Raw genomic sequence first — 27,593 nt, forward strand, 5'->3', positions numbered from 1 at the left:
TTGCTGAGTGAAGCGAGGAGAACCAGATAGAGGCCAGCCTAACGAGCATCGCCAAAAACCTGAAGGGTTGGTCAGCTGGGAAAGAATACACGTTTTGAGTCGTAATATTGGTAATTTATTCCATCGGGCCAGATGGTTTCTTATTTCATGTAGTATATGGAGATATCGTTTAATTTGCATAAATGTAAATTTAGTTGTGGAGTTCAAGATATTTCATGGAATATTTACTAATCCGACTATGAATTGATGAAAGAGACATCAAATCGCTGGTGATACATAAGAGAATGTCGTCAGTGCATATATTGTTTTCATGATCATGCAATTTGGTCTGGGCACCAGTGAGGTTCTGACATTGTCTGACGGGAAGCCCATGGATCGATAGAGTGCATATAAGATGGAGGTAGAGAGAAGTAAAGAGCACCTTTGTCCAGTGCCCATTTGGAAGTGAAACAGTTTGAATGCATGTGATAGTTGCGTCCGAATGAGTGGATGAGTTATATAGTAGTTTAATCCTGTTTATGGAACATTAGGCCATACATATGATTTGGACGGGATATTTAGATACTGGTCCAAATCCAAGGTGCCTGAGAGGCGAAGAGAAGGGGCTGTCCCCCCATCAGAGACCGTTGCAGCATCCTTGTAAAAGGATGTGATGATGGAAGGAGATTTATGGGGTGAGGTGTGTCTGTTGTACAGACCTGAGTCTTTGTGCATTTAATGAGGATTAGCTAACCTTTATGAAACCAGTTTGGTCTGTATTTATTATTACTGACACTTTGGATGCAAGCCAATCCCTGGTAAGACAGGGAATGCATGTAATATTTATATCTGTATTTATTAAAAATATGGGTGAAAGGGTCCAGTGTTTGCAGAACTCACCTGGGATTCTGTCCAGTCTTGGGGATTTACTGTTAGGGATGAGATGGAATGCTTTAGTAATTTCTTCCGTGGATAAAAGATGTAATGTGTTGTGCACTGAGTGTGATTGTATTGTTGTTAACTAGTTTATGGAGCCACTTCTCAGAAAAGCATGAGTCTGTTGTTTTGTTTGATGAATATAATTTTGAATAGAAGTGCCTAAATGAATCAGTGAGTTATGAAAAGGTGCTGGGGAACTTGACCAGATGGATTGGTGATTGATGTGATAATTGATTTCTTTGTTTTTGTTTTCCTATAAAATGCCCACACTGTGGAATAACCTTCCTGTAAATGTTTGAGACTCAGACACAGTCTCAATATTTAAGGCTAGGCTGAAAAGCTCTCTCTACAGTCAGGCATTTTATTAACTACTTCCCATCTTGGGTAAAGGTGTAGATCTGGGGGTCCGTGGGTTTTGGGAGTTCTGGTAAACTGGGATGTTATGATGCTGTCACTTCACCTCTCTTTTGTCACTCAAGTTTGTTGACTGAGCGGTGGATTGCTGATTTTCCAGGGTGCCCGTGCTCCCTTCTAGCTCTTTCCTTTTAGCTGTGCTGTCATAGCTGGATCTGCCGAAGTCCAACTTTGCGTATTGTAGTTCCCTAATTTACACACCCTCATACTTTTTAATTTATTTATCTATTTTATTTTTCCCTCTCTTTCACTTCTCATTCTGCTCTTTATTGTTGATATTGTTACTATTGTGAACTACTGAGACTTTTTGAGTCTCGGTTCCTGTCCAGGTTTCTTCCTCGTGCTCCGAGGAGTTTTTCCTCGCCACTGTCGCCCTTGGCTTGCTCACTGGGGGGCTTGGACTCAGACATGTGTAAAACTGCTATGTGACGACGGCTGTTGTAATAATTGCTTTATAGATACATTTGAATTTGAACTGTATTTGGAAGCAAGGCGGAGCTACTTGGACACGACATACTTGTGTGTTTAGCAGATCAGACGGACGGGCCGTATCTCCAGCATCTCTTCAGCGCACTGCTGGTGAATGCACTGCTAACGTAAACAGGCTTGACTTTAGTTTTCACTTCTACAGACAGAACCTCGACCACCTAGTGTGCTACTGAAGAACCTCTACTACTATTAGCTACATGATTAATGACAAAAAGTGGGTAACAGTTTAGATATTTTAACTGTCATCTGATTCATAAAAGAAATTTGACTAAAACTGTCAAATACCTTAAGATATTTTAGAGCTTTCTGAATGTTTTCTTGCCAAATTCCACAATAAAGAAATGAATTTGCTAAACCAACGCACCAATATAATTAATCTGCGCATGCTCCTCAAATTAAAACAAGGCAGTTAGCGCCCTCTATTGACCATGTACTTTTATGATACTTGAAAAACGTATTTTACTGATTTTACTATGGTTGCTATTAACTTTTATTTAGCTACTAACCATGATTGATGTTTAATTAGTTTGTATAATTTCAGTTGTTCAGTTGATGTTACTGTAAATTCCTTTTGCTTAAATTCAGGTACATTCTTAATCTCACTCCTTTTCTTTTGTGCGGTCACAAAATATCTGCAAAAATGTAAAATGTCTGTAAAAATGAATCTTATCGTGTTCTTAGACGGCAAGCCTGGTTGGTGTAAACTTCTTATCTGTGTCTAGCAGATGTGACAGAAAGACAGCTGACTTGTGAAAATACTAACAACAGTAATCACAGGCCTTCGCCACTAGATGGCAGCACAACACTGGAAATGAAACCAAATGGCTTTGCATGAGGACTGTAACGAGTCGGTGTTTTTCTGGATAATCTTGGATCTGGTCTCGCCAACAATGGGGTTGTAAAATCAATTTAGCTAAATATCCACGACATTTAATGCAATGCATCATTTCAAACACTACCTCCGCAAATAGGTTTCTCTTGTTTAACATACTACAGCATAGTTCTATTATTAATATAATTTTATTTACTGTGTATTGTCCTGTCTGCACTATAAACATATTGTCTATTGTACTGATCATTTGCCCTCTTGCACAAATGATTTCACTTGATATGTATTATTGCACTTAACAACTGTGTTCTGTGGCCTTTTTAAATTAGATCTCTTGATATTTTTAGTGAGAAACCACAAAAGAAAAGACACATTTGATCTTTGTCTTGCATCTGTTTAATAATTGATCATATGATTTGAATTCACAATGTTTTACAATTATATCACTAAAACATATGAAAGCACAGGTTACGTATTGTATTTCGAAATGGCAGTTACTAAAATATACAATACACATTTTATTTATTATGTATAAAAATAGCTTAATCTCAAGTTTATAAGTACATTATGGAATGTATAAATATATGGATTTGTAACATACAGCATACATAATATATTTTACAATTTTATAGACATAAATGATGAAATATATAAAGTACTACTAAAAATGATTGCACCTGTCCCGTATTACATACACATCCAGCTTCAAGTGTATTAGCTTCCTCCATGATATTAGTGTATGAGTGTGTGTCACATCTAGCTTTCCCAAAGATCTCATCCTTCCATGCATTCCCTCTATGGGGCTTTACTGGTGAAGATCTTATAGCTTTGTGGTCCTCTCAGTACTTGTTCCCCTTGCCAGAAGCCCCAGAGATGTTAGCAGAGTCCTTCATAAACCCACAGCTCCTCCAGAGGGGTCGAAGCAGACACCCGTCCTACGTGGAGAGACAGAGAGCCTTGTCAAGTCCGAGAGCTCCGTTAGAAATGGGATTGTTCCAGTCTCATGCACCCAGAATGGTTTCTCTATCTGCTACTCACAACCCCCACTCACCCCCGACCCCCCACCCCACCCCCGAACTGCTGCTGCCCCCGTCCTAAGGGACAGCTCTGACCAACCCCCCACCCCTACTCCCCACCCTTCCCTCCAGGTGACTCCAAGTCTTTATCCTCAGTCCTGCCGCTCTGGTGGAGCAAACAGGCTCAGCAGCTTGGAGGTGTAGCGGTTGTCTCCCACCTGTTGTGTCTGGAGAGAACACCCTACAAGTTCAGCAAAGGAGGCGTCAGTAGCATTTCACCACACTGAGCCGACAGGAGAGAAAAGGCTCAGGACAAACCGCAGGTTGGTGTTTAAGTCTGTGTTTGTGGTGCGCTACGCCGCTGGGTGTGGAGCCACGCCAGCCCGAGACGGGCCTCCCCGCGGCTCCGAGGCGCAGATCGGTGCAGGAGAGAGCGCCTGCGTCGCCGGCCGTAGCCCTGGGGGCTGATCTTCTCCTGCGGGGCACTGTTCATTCTCTTGCTGGTCTGGTTGATGCGGTAGGCCAGGTCGTGTACCATACAGGTGAGAAGGTTACACCCACGCTTCACTCGTTCACTCATCTGAGCACTGGAGTAGGAAGGAAGGAAGGCAGGAAGAAGTAAGAAAGAAAGGAAGAAAGATGATCTAAATGATCTAAATCTAAATGTTAATTTTCTCCTAATTCATTCAGCAAGGGTGGCGGTTCTATTGAGCCTGTCTTACTCTGTTCTAACGAGCCTGTCTTACTCTGTTCTAACGAGCCTGTCTTACTGCGTTTACTCAGACACATCTAGCAATGAATGAAAGAGGGAGCCCACCTGTGACCTGCTGCCAACACCTCTGTGTCATTGCTCTGTGGAAGAAGTTCTGCTGAATCCATCCCACCCTGCTTGGGCACACAGGGCTCTGGGCTGGCAAACAAAGACCCAAAGGAACCAGAATAAGTTACAAGGGGTTTGGAAAACAGAGATATGGGGGGGCGCGAATGCAGTGACATACTGGACTTTTTGCTCAGAGGTCATCTGAAGTGGGGCACTTATAGCACAGGGCACAAGCTTGGCCAGCAAACAGCACAGCCAAATCTTCTGCACAACCAGCTTCATTTTGCCTTCAACCTGTGGAGAAAGGCTGTCTTAATTACGTTAGCTGTTCACATGTTAAATATATATCCATAATCTGACAACCTTCTAAGAAACTGCATACGTCCTGCCAAAAACGCGGTCTAATCTGCACCCAGATCTAATCTGCACTTGCACAGACTGTGTCTTTCTCAGATACATAGTGTTCTAGTGGCTGTGACTGAGGAGAAAGTGAAAAGGCCAGAGACACCCAATCCAAAATCAGGGATACCCAATCAAAAGACCAGGGATACCCAGCTGCTGTGCTGGGGGCAGAGAAGTTCTGCCCCAAGCAAACAGGTAATAGCAGCTAGATGTTAACCCAAGCGTTTTGTAGACGTGGATCTTTGAGGAAATGCAGAAAAATTCCAGTGACAAGAGTGAACTGAGAGCAGCATTTCAACTGTACATACCTGATGAGGTCTGTTCTTGAGTGGGGGTTAAGAACTGAACTTCTGACTTCTGACACAGTACTGAGGGAGGGTCCAGAAAAGTAGGTATTCCAAAATAATGTCCAACTCTGTGTGTGTGTGTGTGTGTGTGTGTGTGTGTGTGTGTGTGTGTTAGATAAGGATGCAGCTCTAACACTACCAGTGTTCTGAGTCCTGAAGGGAAACCTGGAAGCCTTTTATACTTTACAGGGGGTGGGAGGAGGCGGGAATTATCTTGAGTGACAGCCAGCCACATCCCCATGGTAAACTCACCAACAACCCTACTCGTCCTGTCTTATGGAGACAAAGTGTGTTCTGAGGAGTGCAATTCAAACAGATTCTTGTTTGCTTTGTTTTTTCCACATTATTAAAATAACTCAAATAACTGTCCTATTGCCATATGTCACAATCCATTTCAAATCCTGTTATTTTGTTGTTTCTTCTATGAGGACAGAGAAGGTCAGGGAACTGGGTAGCCACAAATAGAACAGCATATTTCAATGGTGTCTACTAAACAGACATGACTGTATTAACTATTTCATAAATCCTTAATAATGGAGCTCCCACTGTGAATCTGGAATGCATGACCTAACTGGTTACCCAGAATTAATTTCAGTTGATAGTAGCATAATGACTCCAGTTTCACATTCCAGCCACCTACACATTCTGCTAAAGCGTAAGGAATGCGGGTTTACTATTACTGTATCCAGAACAGCTAATCTGACACCTGCTGACCATGCAAAATGATTTAGGAACATATACAGGCATGTTCCCAATATTACTGTTAAAAAACACATTTAAAAAATGAAGTGACAGTTGTAATGTAATTCTTCAACTTAAATTAACCTGCTTACTTAAACTGCTTCGTAGATCTAAATAAAGCAACTAATTTTTGAAAGCTGTCTCCATCTAATTGACCTGTTTCCATCTAATTCAATGACTTCTTAATTATAGTAAGGTGGTTGATATGATTGAGACTGTTAAAACCGAGGGTGCTATTTTCCCAATACCGCCCTGGCGAGGGGGAGCCTACTGACGATGAGGAGGAAGTTCTTCATCTTCGTACCTGACCTGGGTCCTCAGCTTTGAAGAGCAGCTCTTCTTATACAAGCTATGCTCACAATCACTGCACCTGCTTAGCTTTCAGATGAGGTGTTCCAGTAGACTGCCACTAGTCACCTCCATCACCACATTGGACAGGAGGTCACGAACATAGAATTGCTAATAAGCCTTGAGTCTCTTGTGACCTTGGCAACGTCACGCTAAGTACCTCATATGTCTCTGGGAATATTTCAAGCATCTGATAAAACTGGTCTCTCCGTGCTGGGAGAGCCATTGTGTTAGAGTGTTCTTTTGAGCGGCTAAACACACAAATTTTATTGTGCCTGTTTTCTCGCCGACGTCCTAATAAAGCCAGAAAGATCAGTGCAGATTTGTCATTGTGTCCCTCTGATTGAGTCGACGACGTTTTAGGTCACATCCAATGAAGATTGTGTTTGGCAAAAAACAACCGTTGGCTTCATCTCACTGTGGTCCTACTGTCTGACCAATCAGACTTTATACCAGCTGAGCAGGCTGTCCAGTGCTTGTCTAGGGAGCTTATGGGTCAGCAGTCTTTGTGTGCTACATTGTAGTCTGGGCGTAAAGTGACAAAGGTTTGTTTGGATACAGTGGGACAGAGTGTTTCTGGACTGTCTACACTTCATTATAGTCCATTATGTGCTCCTTAACATGAACTGGTGGAAATTGCTGAAGCCTCATGGTGATGGTGCCCAAATAGTGCCCTCTGGTGACAGAAAAGATACCCACCTCTCCGTGTGCCCTTCTGAACAAGGTTTGTGTGTGACTGAACTGATTCTGACCATAGTCATATAACAGATGCACGGGATGTTCTGTTTTAGCTCTGAAGCCAACTTCATGAAGACTGCAGTATCACTCTAGATAATACTTACTCAATGTGATGAACAGCAAGTGGTAAAAAAAAAAAAAAATGGCCGTGCTCTTTCTGCTTCTGAGAGTGATGGGGGTTAGAGAGCCCCAGCTGGGCAAACAGCTCTTCCAATCAGACAGCAGTCACTGTTATCCTTATTTCTTTTACCTTTATGACAGGGAAGCTGTTGCCTGGCTGTTTGGAGGTCCTGGGAACTTGGACTCCCTGCTGGAAATGTGCTTATCACCAACCAGGTAATTCTCCCTACACTTCCCAAGTAAGGGATCGTGACTCTAGTGATTTTTGTCCCATTCCAGCCATTGAAGTTTGCTTGCTCTCGCCATGAGACTGGAACAGGGCATCTTTACGCAGCAGCATCTCTGAGATTATACTGGCCATTACTATGACGACCTCCAGAACATGCTAGTCCAGGTCTGTTTGGTTTGATTTATTTTCTTATCAATAGCACTTCTGTCGGGGACAAATGTGGATGTGAAATGGACCTGATTTAAAAGCAAATGTCTCACATTGAAAATTATACCTCCAGCTCTGAAATTCACTGCACCGGACATTCGCACCATGGATATTTACAATCTGAGCAGTGAAACAGCTTATCTGTTGTTCGCACTGCTTTCAATAAGTTCAGTTCTTTAACGTTTCCAAGTAACTTGCACAAAACATCTAAACTGTGTAATAGCAGGCTCTTTGAATGATGTTTAAATCAGGCAGCACGACAGAAGTCTTGTCCCAGTCAGATCACTGACTTGTGTCTCGTAAAAGGCCCCTGAATCTTCGCTCTCAGTGGGGTGGTGTTTGATGGGATGAGATACCTCCCCAACATGGGGTGATCTCACACACACACACACACACACACACACACACACGCGCCTTGTTTCAGTCCCTGGTCACCAAGTGCTGCAGAGTTCACCTTCTGCTACATGTTGTCCTGCTGTGTGTGTGGAAGGGCACCAAGGCCCTGTCAGCGCTGGAAATGGAGAGCTTTCTAGGAAAGCAGCGGAACATCACCTGTTCTTAAAAACGTGTGTCACTTGCGTTCGCAGTAAGACGGATCCATGAGTTCATGCTGGAATTTGGCAGTCGGTCCTTCTGACTCAAAAACGGTGCTTTAAAGGGCAACCTAGGAAACATTAACGCAGACTTTGTGTAGGTGTTGTAATCACATGCCCCTCATATTGGCGCTTTCTGCTCTGCACTGCTTTGGAGTCGTATCACCTCACTCCAGGGGGTTGTTCTTCTCTGGAACCACTTAAAGCGAATTCGCTGTGGTATTTTATCTGCACGGCTCTTGCTTGGTTTTGTGACGACAAACCAATGGGGATGTCACATCTTAGATCGGTCGATGATCGTTTCGCTTAATCTGACCTTAAACTAGAAGTGCCGTGGACGCAGACGGAGTCAGTTAGGTGTCTAACAGGATGTGACAGCATGGAAATCTTATGGCTTGGAGTGAATGTCTTTAGCAAGTATTCTGGGAAATTCAAACATGAGCCCATCTGGATACTGGCTGTCTACCTCTGGATATGATCTTCATACTCAGACCCCTGTTTTGCTTTGAATGGCTCTGTTATAACATAACAACGGTTATGTTCCAGGCCTCTTATATAAGGCTACTATGAAGGTTCTTGAGATGTTAAAATTGAGCATTCGTGGTTTTATTGTCTGATGCTGAGTCATGGTTTCACCTGCCACCATTAACAAAGGCATTTTGGGAGTAGGTGATTTATTGACAGCACCCAAGTACCAAACAAACTGAGCATTATAAAGCTAAAAAATATCATGACTACATGTGCACACCTATAGACAATGTGCTACACTACAGGATAGATGTCATATATCATCTCCAATATTTTTACAACCTGAACATTTACTCATTACCTCAACTTGTAGGTAAACTATGTTTTGTTTTTGGGTTTGTTTGTTTTGTTTTTTTAATCCAAGCTTATTTGCTTATTGAGTTAACTGTAATTGTTCATGGAAAATGACAGCCTTGACTCGTCAAATGTTTTCTCAATTTTGTTGTGTAACTTAATAAATAAATTAATTAAATTACATCTTAAATTCATCGAGACAACCATTTTCTAGAACTCTTTAGAGTAAACTCAACAGATTTTTTATCTTGAGTTGGCCGAAAGGTTTGGTAACCAGTGCAGTTTCTCTAACATGCATGTCTACTGAGGATGAATGGCTAATATTTCATATTGGGGAGGAATGAATGCACATGCTTGGTCTTTATTTGACACTGTGTCCCAGGTCCAGAGGTCCAGTTACTCCATTAGGTTAATGATGTACCACAGTCATGTGTTTCTAAGCATTTAGTCACTTTAATTACCCTGACACGTCATTGCAGTGAGCTGAGAATGGAGACGGTCTTTATGTCCTTCAGTGTTTCAGGCAGGAAACTGCTTCGTTTACCCCGCCATGGATGACAAGTGCCTTGACAAGGGAAGCCTCTACAAGCAAATGTAGATAACATAACATATGTTATATAGTTAGCCTCCAAAGTGAGAGAGGAAGTTTAAATCTAAACTTTTTTATTGTCTGATGCCAAACCGTTATAATACCGTGCTAATGATTTTAGGACGTAATCTGATATTTCGTGAGGCTTGCACAACAGTGATTATCATCATGTAAATATTGTAAGGTGTGTTTTACCGTACTGTGCCTTGAGGTTATTTGTAAATGTAAATGATGGTTTAAACCATGATGAAATTATTTTTACATAATAGCATGGGTTGCCAGAGCGAGAGTCAGAATTCCCCAGAACTTTGTTGTTGGTCGTTTTTGATTATTTATTCACTAACAGTGGTTTTTGAATTTTTTTACTTTGCCAAGATTGGTCCGTAACGTTCTTTGTTTTAAATGTGGCATTCAAAACACAGCTGTAAATCACACTTTTTACAAGACCTGCTGTGAGCATGTAGCTGTCATCAAAAAGCTTGTAAACTGTAAAATAGTGTCGTGAAAGGGTTCTTGATGGGGATGTGAGGCTTTGGATAGAATTGTTTAAATATGCAGGACAGGTTATCAAGGCACATGTTAAGACCCATTCTACATTAAAAAGCACTTTCTACTGGTAATCCAGTGCAATTTAGTGGAAGACTTCACTTAATCTGCACTTAATCTGAATCAGAGAAACATGATATTCATATCACGCTTTAATGCAAACGTTTTGACGCAACATGCGGATTGAAAGTTTTTACATGTTCTAACAATGTTTCCCTAAGATAATTACAAAAAAATGTGGTCCTCCAGAAATGGACAGATACATTCCAATAAGAAGTAGTTGTCCTTAACATTTAATCCCAGAATCTGATGACTTATTCATGTTGTTTGGCACAGGGCTGGAAACTTGTTACTGATCAAAGCGATCACGATAACACCACTGTGAGCAGGAAAGCAATGGGCTCTATACTGGTGCGTGAAGAGGCTCTTCATAGTTGCGTGTCTTGAACACAGAGGTCAGGCACTGAAGCGTGCCACGCCAGGGACCTGTTCGTGCTTGTGGGGGTTAACGGCACTGGCGGATTTAAGTGCTCTGAACCCATCTTCTCAGAATGCAAAGAATTTAGCTCTTTAGAGTGTAAGGGAAATATATTTTGCAGATTCTAAAATTCCCAACATGTGATTTAAATCAACCCCCAGTAAAGCCACCTTGAAGTCTATTATCTCCAGAGTTACGTGGAAAATACTGTGTAACACATACTAACTAGATACAGCTTCATCAAGATGTTTTCTTGAGGAAACCATACAGATACTTCAAACACTTATTCAGCAATTTGATTTTCATTATTTCTGTGGACTGATTATTGACAGCAGTGCTGTCTTTGAAATTCCTTTTTTTCCCCTTTGTTTTGGACGTTTTTTGGATGTTGATAATCCGTAATAGTTGAGTTTTCATCTGGTGAGTCACTTTCCATCCATTGTAGGACTCTGGACAAGACAGGAACTAATCAGCTGGAAACTAAAGTTAGTGTTTATGTATGTGTTTGTGAACTGGTGAGTCACCTCTGCTGTAGTTGATTTTTCAGGCTGTAAATCAGGTCAAGTTGGACTTAAAATGTGTGTTTTGTTGCCACTTACATCTGGAGCATGATGTGTGCCTTGGCCAGGGTGAAAGGTGAAAAGGCAATCTTGCTTCCCTTCCCCCTAAAGCTGGCGCAGTGTGGATTGAACCCATAAGGGTGTGGATCGATCCGGTGAAGGTGGCACGGTGTGGATCGAGCCGGTGAAGGTGGACGGTGTGGATCGATCCGGTGAGGGTGGCACGGTGTGGATTCATCCTGTGAGGGTGGCACAGTGTGGATCGATCCGGTGAAGGTGGCACAGTGTGGATCGATCCGGTGAAGGTGGTACGGTGTGGATTAATCCCGTGAAGGTGGTACAGTGTGGATTGATCCCGTGAGGGTGGCATGGTGTCGAATGATCTCGTGAGGGTGGCACAGTCGATCCCATGAGTGTGGCACAGTGTCGATCAATCCCGTGATGTCTTCGAAGACCAGACCTCTGTGTCTGGAGTCTGCTTTGGATTTACTCCCTTTATACTCCTTCTCACACATCATGTTTGACCACATTCCTCGAGCACATCTTGACCTAATCCAAAATCAGACCATTATTTATGGTCTGACTGAGTTCATTCCGCCAGATGCGTTTTGACTCAGCATCTTAGGTTCCCTTTTCACTTATGCAGCATATCCTTAGCAAGGTCACATTCAGATGAAGTTTCCATTTCGTGACCAAAGGTCGGAATCATTTAAATTGCTGCCAAATGAGCACATAAATAAACATTGTTTTGCTATTATACAAAACAGATTTCCAAAACTGCACTGCGGCTTTTAGTCTTGTCCACAAATGCTGGATTTTGCAGTAGGTGGATTTATACTTTGGCCAAATGATTTTCAGTGCTACAGGCAGGAAAAAAAAGGTTTGCAGGTAAACCTGAGGTTCAAATTTATCGTAATACCTACATCAAATTTTAAAAAATTAAATTTAATTAAATTTAAAAAAAAAAAAAAAAAAAAAGTGAACCTACTGTCATTTCTGGATTGATTCAGTCTGAATCTACATTTCATCCTCGATACAAACCTCATCTATGTCCATTTATTTTGGGGCATTTTGGTGATTTTATCAAATACACTATTCTGCATATGCTTTTAAATTGCAGCAATGTATCACTTGGTAAATGAGATTATTAGTGAGGTGAGAGTTATCACTTCATATTTTACTTGCTAATTAACAGCAGAAAGTCTCTGGTCCCTTTGGGGGGAAATAGGTGTTTTGATACAACTTCCATTATATGCATTATATGCATTTCTGGCTTTCATTACAACTAAGCCAATATGACTATTAAAAGGAATATTAAAAGATAGCTGTTTCGCCTTCGTCCTTCCTCGAATGAAACCAGCTTTGAAGTCCCGCCGAGTTTATGGCGCCAGGTGTGGTCATTTGGTTATTAAAAAAGCTGCTTTCCACATGCGCGTTTTAAACCCGAAACATGTGCTGGGTGCTTATTTTTGTCATTATACTAATTTACAGTGATTGTCTTGGAATGCATGACTTCGCTGTTCTGAGGATGCATTCTGTTTACCCCCAAAATATCATTTGTCTCACGTGATACAGCGGCATCATTGCCGACATCTGTGTCTAAAAGTGACCTCGTACATACGGAATGCATGCTTTCGGCTTTATGGCGACTCTAGTGTCAGGAGGCAAAAGAATGACGAATGCCTGAAGCCAGCGAGCAGTGTGCGTGTTTGTAACTAATGCCGGAATCAAAGAGGCGAGCCTTGTACCGTTATATCACAAACAGGTTTCTTAATGAGCGAGCGCTGCATGACAGTCGAGGTTATTGTCGGCAGCCTTCCTAAGGTCGAGTATTGCTTTAGTGCATTTGAGCCATAATCACGCTACTATTCTGGAGTGCAGTCTTTGCTTTTAATTATGCGCCCTCAGCGAGGGTTTGGCATTGATTGGGCCGTGTTGACCGGGCTTCGAGTGCGTGCCTGTGTATATGAGCTGAGTAATGACTGTACTCTTTAAGATGACGGGGTTCCACCGCCCGAGCCATTCGCTGACCTCGCGCGCGGGGCACCAGGCACACCTTCGCCGCGCGCCGCCTCAGCTCTCCTCGCGTGCACCCTGCGACTCCGTCATCCCCGAGGCGTCCGCGCACATGGGGAGGGCCACGGGGGGCCTGTAAAAACAGAAAGTGAATAATTCAGATCTCCGCACTTCGCCAATTTCGGCAGCGAGGCTTTCCGCAGGGTAACGTTCATGTCCCCCGCTGTGTAATCCGGCCAGTGAATGTTTGCTTAAGTTTAGCTCGATTGAAGGGCAGATCGTTTGAGTTCTTGTGCTTTTTTTGTATCTGGTTTGGGTGGAACACCTGTGCATCATCAAAAAAGGAGGGATTTTGTTCTCTCTTTAGTATCCAGATTTAAGAGAATCTCCGGAGGCCTGTGCAATATCAGCAGTGTCAGACCCGCTGTAAACTAACGCGATGCTGTAGGCAGCTACTGGTTTTGATTTAAAAGTCATGCTCGGTTTATGTTCCAGAGTTGCTAAGTACCTGTACGAGAGTTATGAGACAGCTTTAGCGTCGCGTGTTTTCGTTTGATTTGACACGGCGCTTCTGCTTTTGCTTGCAGGCTGTGAGACGCGCCCACGCATTCATGCAGCGATGCATTGGGCTGCTGCAGGTCTCCATGGTGACGCCGTCCTAAACGCGCGGGCAAACGGAGATCAGCTTAACGTAAAATCCTCGTACCACCTTGAACTCGATATGATTGGACCAGGTTTCCTCAAACACTGCGCAAAACCCCTGCATTTGTTTCACGAGACAAGAATCCGTGAAATGAAACTAAATTGGGAAACAAAGTAAACAGTAAATAGTTGATGGCCAATGACTGTTCGAGGAAGGATACCTCCATAAACAAAAACAGACGCATTGGCCAGTTAGTGCATCTGACACTAACAACATTTCAGGCCCTCTGCTTTGAATTAGACTGTCATTCCTGAAGGCCCAAAGGGTATCATAAACACAATTTATAAAATGCTAGAAATAGTCCAGAGAATGTTATCTGTCTGTTGGGCTATGGCTGGAGGCGTCTGATGGCAGCAGTGATTAAAAGCAGTGTCTTCTTTCATTCTGGGCTTTATGGTGATTGTGGGGAGGGATGTTGGATGAGTGAAGGGAATGGGGCGTTGGGAGGAGTTGTACTTACCCCAAGCACCCCTGAAGAGCATTGCAGGTTAGAAGTGCCAGGGAAACACTGCATCAAGGGAAAAGCCTCGAACAGAGTTGCTCCAGCAAATATACTCCGACCTCTGATGGGAAGTCAATCCTAAAGCAGAAAAACGTTTTTACGTAGTGCCATGAAGCAGCTTTCTAGACTTTCTAGCAATTTTCTGTTTTCTGAAACGTGTTCTCTACCAATTGCTTTTCAGTTTGTTGCAGTAGTTGTTTTAATGTTTAGTCTTTTTTTTTTTTGCCAGTTTGAAAAAAAAACCTCACCCTTACACATCTTTCATTTGCACCACCAACATTTTACCATTTCTGAATTATGGCTCTGGCGAGTACAGTGCTTTCAGACTGAGTGGCTGCTGTCCTTTTGATGTTTATGAAACATTCTGCACACATGCTGATCTAATTCCCAGCAGCCCTCTGTAATCTTTGGAACGCAACCCCCCCCCCCCGCAATCAAAAAGATAATTGTGCGTGATTTACATTCGTTTTTGAGCACAGTATTAAAAACACAATTGGAATCTGAGGATAGCTACAACTGCAGAATTTGATGTGTTTCAGATGGAACGTACATTTCTTTGTAGAGTAGGGGCCACAATTAGCAGAACAGATGCTCATGTGTTTGTTTTGTTTGTCTCTTACGATGAAGTAATATACTTTCACAGTCTGTTGGGTCATTTTAGGTTTTTACTTTTAAAATCTCTCTAATCCTATACAGCCAAATCAATTCTTCACACTAAGGACAAAGTGTTTTTACAATCTTATCTTTACTTGACATTCAAGTGAAGTTTTTAAGCACTGCACCTCAGGAATATATACTGTATCCTCAGCTGTGATTTCTTATTTGTATCTGCTTTCCTTTTCTCTTACTCTCTCTCACCACTTACATCTGTAGATACAAGCACATATCCGCAAGTACCGCAGTGATGTAATCTAAAATTATAAGCATGGTTTGTTTGTTTGTTTGTTTGTTTGTTTAGATCCACTTTAAGGGCAGCCTTAATCTTTCTTGGTGCGTTAAGAAGACTCGTGCACATTTCTAAGGAGTGCATCAGTCGTGGTGAAGTATACACCTCAATTCAGCGAGTTGCTGTGGTGCGTTTTCTTTCCAGCGAGGCAGTATTTGAGCCATCCCGCCTTCCTCCAGGACAGACCATCCCGTCCAAGTTCAGCAGGACAGTAAAGGCTGAACCCCAGTGAAATCAGGAATGTGGACTGGTGCCGGCGGTGGGATCCAGAAAAAAAAGGCTTTCCAACTTGGAGCCCTTGGTGATGGAATGCTGGAGCAGTTTGTGTGTGTCAGTGTGTTTGTATGTGTGTGTTTGTGTGTGCGCGTGCATGTGTGTGTGTGTGTGTGCGCGCGTGCATGTGTGTGTGTGTGTGTGCCTGCGCATGCACGTATGTGCATATGTGCATGCGCATGCATATGTGTGTCTGTGTGAGTGTGTATGTCTGTGTCTTGAATCTGGGAGTCTGGGAGTAGGAACCAACGTTAGAGTGTGAAGAAAGGCCTGGAGACTCATTCTGCTTTTCTCATCTATAGACATTTCACCATCGAAACCCTCCACAGCCAAACAACTTAAATGGATGTTTCCTACCTCTCAACCTGTGAGCCACATTTTTTGCAGTTTCTGCACTTTGTTTTTATCGCTATGTTTTTCCTGCATCCGCAGGCCAGCTTCCAGCTCGTGCGTGTGTTACGTGCTAACTTCAACAGGGCTTATGCAGTTGCGATACTTGAGGTTTTCCCCCCTGTCAGGCCACAGGCCTTTTTCCCAGCCTTTGATTAATGCTGAGCTAATGACCCCCCACCAACCAGAAAATCAGGCAAAAAACACGGAGCAGCTTAAACCTTTCGTGACTCTCTCAGACTGTTTATGGAGGACAAGCGTGTGCTGTAAACCCAGAGACGGAGCAGGCAGTGGAAAAAGGTGACGTTCCCTATGGGACGCAGCATATACCAATCGAAGGATGAGGTTTGGGATATATGAAGATCAGTTTTTACATTGATTTATCCATTTTTTGCACACATTAATAAATCACTGTATTAGCAGCTCCTGTGTCTTCATATGCGATAGAAAAGTAGAATTAATTTAAAAACATCAAGGAATAGCACTTAAAAAACATATTGATTTCAAACATCTAGTGAACATGATGTGTTACTAATGCATAAAAGGCTATTGTAAAATGTATGTACTGTTCGAACCCTCAGAGGAGACTCTACGAAACAAGAGCATAGAGAATGCTGCCTAGTCTAAGAAAGTGACCACAGTTATCCTCAGTCCGGGGCAGATGCAGAGACCTACCTCGGCAGTGCCATCACCTCCAGCAGCGAAGGAAGATCATCTTCTTACCATCATAAGCGAGAAAGTACAATTTATTTGTAGCGGACAAGTTTATGGACATGCTATTCTATGTTTAGGTGATTTAGTGTTGCCTTATTGTGAGTTATATTATTACTCACACCAGATGTGAGCCCCGCCACATGAATGTGAATGAATGAATTATGATTGAATGATAAATCCCTTAACCCTTGATAAATGGAGGTCACAGTTTGAACGCTATAAGCTATGGAGGTGCAAACACTTTCAAATGATTTAGACATGTTGGATTCTGCATTTTCATACATCATCTGTGTCCTCTTATGGTTTCATGTGAGACATTTGCAGTATATTAAAAAAAAAAGTGAAAGAAACGCATTAACGTCCAGTACCTAATACGTGACTCTGACGTGGGGTCGTCGGCCAGCGGACGGAGGAGGTGGCATCTCCTCGAGTAAAATCCCCTGACGATGCCCACGAGATACCTGCACGTTATTACAGATCCACCACCACGTTTAACAGTGTGCATTACCAGACAGCAAAGTCAGCTTTTAACGTTCGCCACACATAAACACATCTGGACATAAGAACAATGGTGCAGGATGGGTCAAACTATATCACTTTTTCCTCAGCTGTTTAGATGTTGGGATCCCGGCAGGCTTCTTCGTGCGTTAGCCTTGGAGAGAAACAGTTTCCAAACAGTGGTGATAAATGGCGCTAAACATGCTCGTCATGTGTTACACTGACATACAGGTTCATTTAGAAGTTCATTTGTGATCACTCTAAGTCCTGATGTCAGTTCTCCCCCCCCCGGCTTCTACAGGCGGTTTTATTTACAACTCATCATGCGTGGCTCAAGTGTCCTGTTAATGTTGCTTTACCTAATAAAAACATCTGAGCCTGTTGACATCAGTACCGAAGGTCTGGTATTCCATCTTAGGAGATGTATGTAAAGGCTGTTATTGCAGTCTGGAAGGAAATGTGTTTGAGGTGTTTGTGCTTGGAGGAATGTGAGGTACTGTTTTTGCTTCTGAAACCAGCCACACCAACTTTTCCTCATTTAACACTTCAGCGACAACTATGTGCATTATTGTTATTATGGCTTTGCAGGAAATGAACTGCTGGCTTTAATGTGCAATCGTCTGATTGCTACAGGGAGCTAAGACCCTTTTAAGATAAACACACACTGAAAAAGCCCACTACACTGAATCCAAGGTTCCTTCTTTCTCTCTCCTTCTCTCCCTCCCTCTTGCTTGCTCTCTCTCCTTCTCTCTCCCTCTGTCTTTCCTTCTCTCTCTCTTCCTCCCGCTCTCTCTCCCACTCTCTCTCTCTCTGTCTCTCCTTTGGCCCTAATCAGACCTGCCAGGAGTGTGTGTGTTTGCGTGTGTGTGTGTGTGTATCTGCCCAGACGGGGTAAGGAAGCACTTGTCCTCGGGTAGATGTCAAGTGAACCTTTGGGGGCGGGGGGTATGTCCATAGGTCCAGGGCGAGACACAGAACAAAGACCCTCTCCCTTTACCCGCTTTCTCAGAATAGTGTTTCCTGCCTCCCTTTATTAAGATCTATTTGCAGTGATTGATAGCACACATAGACACACATTTCTGGATATAAATATCAAGATCCCTACAATGAGTTCCTTAAAAGTGGTGGTTTAACTTGAACCTGATAGTTAAAGGCTTAAACAATCTCCAATGCTCATGACAAGTCAACTTATTTAATAGAATGTGTTTAACAGCAAAAACAACAACAATAATAATAATCTTACTGTTATTATTAAGGCAAAGAAGTTGAAAATAAAATTGTCAATAGGTTTGCTTTTTACCCCCTAACTGAGCAGAATACAAACTCTCGGTCATGCAGTCCTACATGCCTAAACCTAGTGTATCCTAAACAGGACCGTCCAGCAGACAGACACCGATTTGACTTTCCATGAAAACGGCCAGACCTGTTTGGTCCTTCTGATCATAAGCAATGGCAGAACACAATTAGCAGCCACTTCCAGATCCAGGCATCTCTCCATCTGTCTCGGCCGCACTCCTTTCCGTCGGCGCGTGCAATGGAAACAAACACAGCCATGGACCGTCGGCGTGTGCGGCCCTGACGCTGACATGTACAACCAACACTCCAGCCCACAAACGAGCGACCCTTCACTCCTTCAGTCGGCCGAACTGCCCCAAAATGTTAGTACATTAAGTAAAACTGTGGAACCTGGTAATGTTGGTTGGAGGTTGTTGGTATATTTGATTTCTTTTCACTATAGATTTAAATGTTTAACCTCCTTGTTCAAAAGTAGTCACACGTCCGTGTGTTTCTAATGGCTATTTCTTGTGTGGTTACTAGTAACAGTGACATTTTCTCTGCAGAGACACAAGGGAAAACGTTTCTGCGACAATCTGAAGAAGAACCCTGAACACAGAAGACTCGCACAGGATTCCAAGAAGCCAAACTATTTCAAACTCCAGTCATTGTCAATTTCTCGAAACATTAGTCCTTTTTGGAATTTCAGCCTTGTGTCATGTAATCACACTTCTTGTAATGATCCGCAGCACTGTTATGGCCAACCCACGTCGTGTACCATTCCCACATCAGAAGAGTTACTAAAAATATGTTCACTTAAAGCAAAGCATGTGTGTTCAGTTGCATAAGGTACACGTGCTGGAGCTGCAAGCGTGGCCAGCATCTGTCAACATGAAAGTGGGGCCAGGTCCCTCTCTGCTGCACTGTAGTGCAAAAAATGTCACCATCCTCGTCTCGATAATCATGCCCATCTTTGTCTCAGTAACCGTGACCGTCCTTGTTCTAAACACACACACACACACACAGTGAGTTTGATTGTGCGTGTGTGTCTTGGAATTTGCCTTCATTACAACAGAAGGAAGAAGCATCTAGATATAGTGCCTCCATTATCCAGATTCTTCATACTAAGGGGATTTCAAGTAGAAATCTTTACTCCACTTTTATCAAAGTCAAATTTCTCTATATGGTGCTTTTTACACCACAGCACATAGCAGTTTTACAGATGTTTGGGTCCAAATTCATAATGAAGAAGCCGAAGGCAATATATATATATATATATATATATATATATATATATATATATATATATATATATATATATATATATATATATATATGTATACTTGCACAGAGAGAGAGAGAGAGAGAGAGAGAGAGAGAGAAATTTACCCTAACAATAGACCACCACATTTTCACTGTGAAAATTCACACTTTGCTAGACTGAACATTTGTCTATGTAAAGATTCAGAGATTATTTTTTAAAATTCTTAACCAAAAGCAATGCTAAAAATAAATAACTAAATAAATTGTGGAAATGCTATGTAAATGATATCTTTGACTGGCCTTATTTTATCATTTACAGCCTCTTACTAAACTCTTATCACCACAGACTGGTCAGACTGGTGTGTCACCACTGATGGCCACTAAAGCAAGATGCTGCACATTTCACGAGCATTAGACCAAGTCTCCTGCCTCTAAATAACACCACCACACTCACTGCGCACACATTTCCAACACATTTAGAATGTGAACAAGGTTATTGATTTCTGAGGGTCTGATTATCATCCAGGTGTACTGAAGCTCTCACAGTGAATATCATCATGTGGAAAGGTCACACAACCAAGAAGAAGCAACTCAGTAAGATTCAACGACCATTCTGTGTAATACCAAACATAATCCCATCCGTAATCCCATCCTTTCCGATGTACGTCACCTGCTTTTGGCCTTTGCTGCTGTTAGGAATTTTTTTTTCTCCATCAGGCTTGTTTTGGTCCTGGTTTTCCTGCCCTCTTTTTCCTTGCAGGTCAAATTGTAGTTATCCAAGAATCTCCTCGCTGCTTCTGATTCACAGCATGACATGAATTATGCTTGTAATTCCCTACACTTGACCTTTTTGGATCCAGAGTTCACAGGCCATCTAGGGCTAATTAAGAACTTCTTTTTATTCTCGTTTAAAAACATGTTTTCATGTTCCATGTGTTTTTAATGGTGCACGACGTGAGCAGGGCATTTGCCTTTGTGTTTACTGTCCATTTTGCTTCCCTTGGACTTGTTTCTTCCTGGTGTCCAGTTGGATTGGAGGTGTTTTCTACGACTGAGTAGCCTCAGGGTTTATATGTCAGTTTCACTTTTTTCGTTTCAATACACCAAGTTCCAGATGCTGTAAATGGGTCCTGTGAAACTGAATCACATCTTAATGGGTCAGCTCTACACAGACAAATCATCTCCCACGGCAACTAAAGGTGCAACCAAAACAGTGAAATGATTCTGTTTTCACGACATCAAGTGGTTCTGTTGTGACAGTACTGTGGCAGAACAGATACTGCACTGGAACCCAGCAGGGCTTGGGACACCAGGCATGTGCACCATGTGAGGACTTTGGAGTGCTGTGCAGTGATCTGAGGACTGTGGAGTGGTGTGTGGTGCTGTGCAGTAGTGTGAGGTCTGTGCGGTGCAGTGCAATGCTGTGAGGGTTTTGTGATGATGTGAGGGCTGTGCGGTGCTATGCAGTGATGCGCCCTAATTTAGGGGATGTGCAGTGCTGTGCAGTAGTGTGAGGTCTGTGCGGTGCAGTGCAATGCTGTGAGTGTTTTGTGAAGATGTGAGGGCTGTGCGGTGCTATGCAGTGATGCGCCCTAATTTAGCAGATGTGCAGTGCTGTGCAGTGAGGTGAGGGCTGTGCGGTGCTATGCAGTGATGCACCCTAATTTAGGGGCTGTGCAGTGCTGTGCAGTGGTGTGAGGGCTGTGCGGTACTGTGCAGTGATGTGAGGGCTGTATGAGGCTGTGCAGTGAGGTGAGGGCTGTGCAGTGCTATGCAGTGCTATGCAGTGCTGTGAGGGCTGTACAGTGATGTGTGGGCTGCGTGGTGCTGTGCAGTGAGGTGAGGGCTGTGTGAGGGTGTGCAGTGCTGTGAGGGCTGTGTGGTGATGTGAGGGCTGTGTGGTGCTGTGCAGTGATGCGCCGTAGTTTTGGGGCTGTGCAGTGCTGTGCAGTGATGTGCAGTGCTGTGTCTCAACCACTCTCAAAAGGAACTCTTTGTTCTTTATACCAGGGTTTCACATTAATTGGGTCTGGAACCGAGTTAGTATTTTGCAAAAACACCACAAACACCTCAAGGTCAGAAAAGACGTGTAAATTGGATCTGCAAGCAAATATCTCACATGCTTTAACCACCAGGACAGCACATTAAAACACTACGTGATATGCCACATCATGGCAATGTCAAAACCACTGAACATAACGTCTTCACACTGCTTCGGTTTAATTGTCCATAATACTTGAGGTTGGAACATTCCAGATTAAGATCAAAATCACATTCTTTGGACTCATTTAACCTCTAGAGGAGGGTAATATATGTACTTTTTTGTTTATATTCCTAAAACAGCCTACTGAAACTACGTCAATAAATCCACTTTCACTTCTTATGCGTGTTTCTAATGCAGTAAAAAAAACAGTCATATCTGTGTGCATCAGTTCAAGCTTTGTTTTGTTCAGGGTCCAACACTGCAACTGCCTTTTTATTAATGATTAAAATTTGCAATCCAAGCAAATAGTTGACATTAGGAAATTCCTCTTAAAGTATAAGTTGGAGGGGACCTGCTTAATGAGAGTGTGGAGGCCAGATGTCAGCTGACAGTGCAGGACAGAGGAGCCTGTATATAACTCGCCTAATCCACACCGAGTTCCCCTAATCATCATTTTAAATCTGTGCATAATATCTGTTGTACTTTCTGTTTGTATAACTGTTGTATTTTTAATCTCAGAAGATGCACTAGTGAAAGACTCTAGCATTTGGTAATTAGTAATGCTTCTTGTGTATTTCATATCATCACTATGATGATCACGCATGACCAATTTCTGTCTCTTACAGATACTCCTTGTCCGTCTTATATGGGATATGGAATGAACAACACAGACAGCAATGTACCAGGGTCCAAACTGAACACACAGAGAATTATCATCACATAATTACAGGAGCTAAATGTATAGGAATACAATTAGTGCTATGTTTTCTTAAATGCACCAGTTCAGGTTTGGGTGCATAAAAAACAGCGTATAACATGCAACACTCTTTGTGCTTTTCCTTCCATCTCGCTGCTCCAGGTTTTTATGATGTATGACTAAATGCGCTGATGGTTTCAAATCGATGCTTTTCCAGACCCGACCCATTAAACAGCACCATGGACAGTGTCTAGGAACAGAGAACGCCACCTTCTGACTGTGCAACGCTACCGCGTTCCTGACTGAGAAGGAGAATAAACAAGACTCACGAGGCAGCATTGAAACCTTACCATCGGCTATAGGCACGGCAATGCTGTGGGCGTGCTTTCGGGTCTGCGCTTGCGGGGCATAGGGAGGGAACATCTGTATCACAGCGATGCCTAAGTCCAAGACAACATTAAAGTCCGTCTGGCTGCTTAATAAAGCTCCGTGTGCCCTTGTTTGTTTCCTGTACACCTCTTCCCCCATCCACGAGGAAACAGTGCACATTTTACGCATATCAGGTCTTGATTTGTAGCTTTGGATTCGAGTACAGTGGAATGAAATTTCTCCTGAGGGTCCGATTGGCCAAGTTGAATATAGCAGGCCCCAACAGGGGTTTTGCCAAGTGTGTATCTCAACCACGCTGGTGTTCTTTGGAAGGTCATGTGCCTCTCTGCTCCCCTTCATGCCTGTCCTCGTAATTTCTTCTCTCTGAGATGTCACCGAAGACAGTGTGCACTGCAGTCACATTAGGGCAATCGTGCTTCGCTCATTATAACCTCGTGAAGTAGAGCACAGAGACAGGCATTCGATCTCTGCAAATGCTCAATTAGATGTGTTTCAAATTTTAAAAGAAATAAATGGCAATTAATATTTCATATTCTTCTCATGAAACATTACATTTCATACCGAGATGAAATACGAGGTTTGGAACGTTTTTTTTTCTCTCTCTGCATTTAGACCCTGTCCTGGGATGCCATCTGTGTTTGCTGTGACTTACACACATCCTCGTCACCCGAAGAACCCAAAGGGTGTCCAAAGAGTCACCAAAATGACTCTGTGCTCTTCCATTTACACCCCCCCCCCCCCCCCCACCACGCTATTTTCGGTTTTCTGCCTGTTCATAAAGGATGCTGATAAACAATACACTGGTTGAACTCCAGCACGCTGAGCCAGGCGTGATATCTCTCAGCCAAAGGAATGCTAAGGAAACCCAGATTGCAGCGAGTTGGCAGGGTAGACGTTACATCTATGGTTGACTTTTTTTTTTTTTGCACTGGTGTTTTATATTCTGCTTGTTTCCGCACATTCCTCGGCGTTAGCGGAGGAGGAGGAGGAGGAGGAGCAGGACCGAGGAAGGACTGCACCTAATAAAACCCTTCCCCCCTTATTGACACACACGCCATTCCATACGGGTGTGCAGCACGTCGCCTCTGGCCCCGTCCTGACATGGTCCCTTAGGAGCCAAGAACCAGACACGAAGAGCCCAGTGGTGCCACAGGACCCTGCTCTGCCCTTCTCTCTAACGCAAACCCTCCCTCTGCTGCTGTATTGTCTGCAGCTGTAGCACCGTTACACGCACTGTATTAGAAAGGTCAGAGTGGTCACTCGGCATATTTTTAACCAAAGAGAACAATCGAGAGAGAGGTGGGTTTGATATCCCGCAGGTTTTCCCTTTGAAACTTGCTCGGGCTTGCAATGAACATTTTTGTTGTCTGATCTTTGCCTTACCCCACTGCCCCTGAGCACGCGGAGGGGAGAGGCACCGGGGAGTTAATGCGTGGAGAAACGTTGGATCTTGCTGCGAGTCACTAGCCGTATAACGGCACAACTGGTTAATGGTGATTAATTCGCAGCTTGTTAAATCCAGAGGTTGTACATTTTCCCGAAATGAAGTGTGACCTGTCTTTAGCATCCTGACTATTCTATCACCAGATGTTCACGAGATACTACTTGCTTGAACCGCACTCGAGAACGGAAATGCCAAGCGCAGCCATAGGAGGTCGAGCGTGTGTGAACGTCGCTTGAATAAAAGTTCGATAGCAAATTGCAGCGATTAATCCATCGCATGTTTAGTTGTGACTTCTTTAATACCGAGCCGCATTCCAGAGACACTAAAATGCGGTACATTGCTCCTCAGAGGCACCAGCTACCCCTCTCACACCACAGCTGTGCAGCCCGTCCCGGAGGACAGCGCGGAGCCCCGACGACAGGCGCAGCTCGCCGATGGATTCCAGATCAGGAATTGAACGCATTTCTGTTTCGCATCACCTCTTTGGAATGTGACGCTGGTGCACAAGGCCCCCAGTCTTAGCGGACGAATTCAGGGGAGTCAGAAGGAGGGATGATGGGATGCAGGCGTTGCAGGGGAGCGCCGGGCGTTAATGACCCCTCCGGCTCGCTGCGTAAAGAGCTCGTTTAGTTCAGCCGGAACGCTGCGCATCTGGCGCCCACATTTTACCTCTCGCGCGCTCCTCGCCGCTCCGCCACTCAAGCGGTGTCCGCATATTTGCGTGATTATTTGTTGCAGAAATAATTGTTTTTTGGGTTTTTGTTTTTTTTTGGGGGGGGGGAGGGGGGGTCATTGGAAGGAAATTTTTTACGGCGGGTTTCCAGGCACAATGTGTTCTAGATTAGAGGCAAGTGGACACGAATTCGTAGATTAAACAAAAAGTAATGATTAATGCATCAATTAATATACAGCGGAACAGCGTGTTCTCTTTTCTGGCTTTCTGCTGTTTGCTAATGAATAGTGCTCTCGGAGTTCACGGATTACAGCTTTTTCTCTGGACATACATCAGAGAGGGACTTTTTAGGAATGCGCAGAATCTTTCGTTTACCTCACCGTTGACGTCATCGGCTCAGAAAAAGGAACCGGGTTGTGTGAACAGATGATGCTCCGCATGTCAGCGTTACACATGCACGCGTCATCACCGCAACCCCGATACTGGAAGTGCATGAAAGCGCACCTGCGCCAGGAGAGACTCTGTGTCCAGCTGTCTACTTCTGCACTGAAGCAACAGTACATGTTTCCACTAGTCCAGTGGAATGGCAGAATAGCAAACGCTTTTCAACACGAAATTGCGTCACAAATATTTACATTAATGTTTCCTTAACTAATTTTGTTTATGTCAATAGTCAACATTAACAAACAATAAATCTAAGCATTAATAAGTCAAAGAAGGGCAAACAAAAGTTATTAAAATCATTGTTTCCCACACTCCTGGAATTTTAGTTGTTGTCATCATGTAACGTTTTACTAATCTCAGTTTAGTTTAGTCTCTTTCCTTCCAAATGTCCTCAAGTGTCCCTCAGAACAACACTACACACATCAACACTATTAAAACTAGTATTATAAGTGTTATTTTGTCAAGATTACATATGACTTAATAAAATTCAGTTTGTTATTGTATATAGGATCCTTGTAGTGTTACACAAATTTCTATGGGATGTTGTTACAGTTTAGGTATCCTTTGCACTGGTCACCAAACTGCAGTTTAGATCAACATTCACCTCCGTACAGACATAACAGTTTGGGCTTCGGAGTCATCTTTAAAAAGGACATGGGTACACCAATCTCAAGACAGCACAGCTAAGGGGAGACGTTTTACCTAATCTAGATCCACTGGCCCCTTCGGCATGCGTCTGGAAATGTATTTGTGCTGAAGAAATGGAAAATCGTTTGATTCTTTTGACGTATTAATAAAATCACACACATCTTTACTCTATGAGTCAACGCAAATATGCGTGTAAAAGTTACATCACCTTAGGGCATCTTGGGTAAAGGCATTTGTGCACAGGCCAAGTTAATTACTGCGAACCCATACTCAGTCAGTCTTACAAGCCGTGCTTATCCTCCCATGGCACAGATGAGGTTAGCCACAGCCACTCAGTCAAGCTAAACATCAAATTCAATTTCCTCAAGTTATCTGATGACTGAGGAATTGACCTCGCGCTCTGTTTGCTCCCCAAGGTCCAGACTCTAAATTTGTGTTGATTATATTTAGATTAGAAGCATTTTCAGTCTTGGATAGACAGAAAGGGTTTATGGAAATTATGAGTGGAAGAACAACCCAGTCATTTTGTCCTTGGAGTACAATGGCGTGAGATAGCCAACCATTAACAGCCCTGTTTCACTTGATCAAATGCAGACTGATTCGTGTTTACGCACCAACCCGAAATCGGCGGCCACACTCTCCACATTACAGCCCCCTTGCCGGATGTCCGTCTACACTGTAACTCTGTCAACAGAATAAACTTTAAATAATGCTTTCAAAGATATTCCCAAGAGAGTTATGAAGTTATGAAGTTTTTAAAAAAATAATAATAAATTCCAGGATGTCCAGGGGAAATTCCAAGAACACCAGCTGTTCACAATGGCAGGTGCATGTGCTTCTCACAGTTTGTCATATCAGATATAAACATGACTGATGCTTTAATGCTGGCCACTGACTGATGTTCTGTTGCATACACATAAAACATTTCACGTCTGAAAACACACACACACACACACAAAAGCCTAACTGCAGGATCTTTCCTCTAAAGATTTGTAAGATCTAAAAGTTGCGTCTTCAGTCTCTTTCTAAGCTCTTCTGCACAACCAGCATGAGGTTCCGAACTGTCAAAGATGAAAAACTGTAAAACATAAAGAGACTTCAAATCTTTTCCAAAGCTGACGATTCGATTTCGCACTCGACACACGCTGCCGCCTGCAGGTGTGCTGAGCAGCTATGCCGTGCCTGTTTGAGGCTTGTTTGGCGACACCTAGTGGCAGTAACATGCAAAATGCACCCGAACACCTTCATTAGATACGTTAGTCACTTAAACTACACACGTTATTAGATCATTAGTAAGGTTGTGCAACC

The 27,593-nt window shown here is 43.1% G+C and overlaps 1 protein-coding gene and 1 long non-coding RNA gene across 5 annotated transcripts; one reads left to right on the forward strand and one right to left on the reverse strand.

The window, feature by feature from the left end:
* Positions 1 to 3,030: 3,030 nt before the first annotated feature.
* Positions 3,031 to 5,391, reverse strand: admb (adrenomedullin b). 2 transcript variants are annotated; one of them, XM_035525387.2, is made up of 5 exons: positions 5,197 to 5,391; positions 4,665 to 4,780; positions 4,484 to 4,576; positions 3,985 to 4,253; positions 3,031 to 3,585 (listed from the first exon to the last, which is right to left on the reverse strand). In XM_035525387.2, exons 2-4 carry the CDS (start codon positions 4,766 to 4,768, stop codon positions 3,998 to 4,000), a joined length of 453 nt encoding a protein of 150 aa, XP_035381280.1. In that variant the 5' UTR covers positions 4,769 to 4,780; positions 5,197 to 5,391; the 3' UTR covers positions 3,031 to 3,585; positions 3,985 to 3,997. The 2 variants fall into 2 exon arrangements, with proteins under 2 accessions (XP_035381280.1, XP_081572943.1); XM_081716817.1 differs by lacking the exon at positions 3,031 to 3,585 and having other exon boundaries at positions 3,763 to 4,253.
* Positions 5,392 to 6,682: 1,291 nt separating this feature from the next.
* On the forward strand, positions 6,683 to 23,106 carry LOC145658562 (uncharacterized). Of its 3 annotated transcripts, none has more exons than XR_014124159.1 (3): positions 6,683 to 7,048; positions 7,324 to 7,398; positions 22,904 to 23,106. It is a non-coding gene; the product is annotated as an uncharacterized LOC145658562 (long non-coding RNA). The 3 variants fall into 3 exon arrangements; XR_014124158.1 differs by lacking the exon at positions 22,904 to 23,106 and adding an exon at positions 15,386 to 16,603; XR_014124160.1 differs by lacking the exon at positions 22,904 to 23,106 and adding an exon at positions 15,518 to 16,603.
* Positions 23,107 to 27,593: the final 4,487 nt, after the last annotated feature.

The sequence above is a fragment of the Electrophorus electricus genome, chromosome 6 (assembly GCF_041902795.1).
Source record: "Electrophorus electricus isolate QZ-2024a chromosome 6, ASM4190279v1, whole genome shotgun sequence".
Taxonomy (NCBI): Eukaryota; Metazoa; Chordata; class Actinopteri; order Gymnotiformes; family Gymnotidae; genus Electrophorus; species Electrophorus electricus.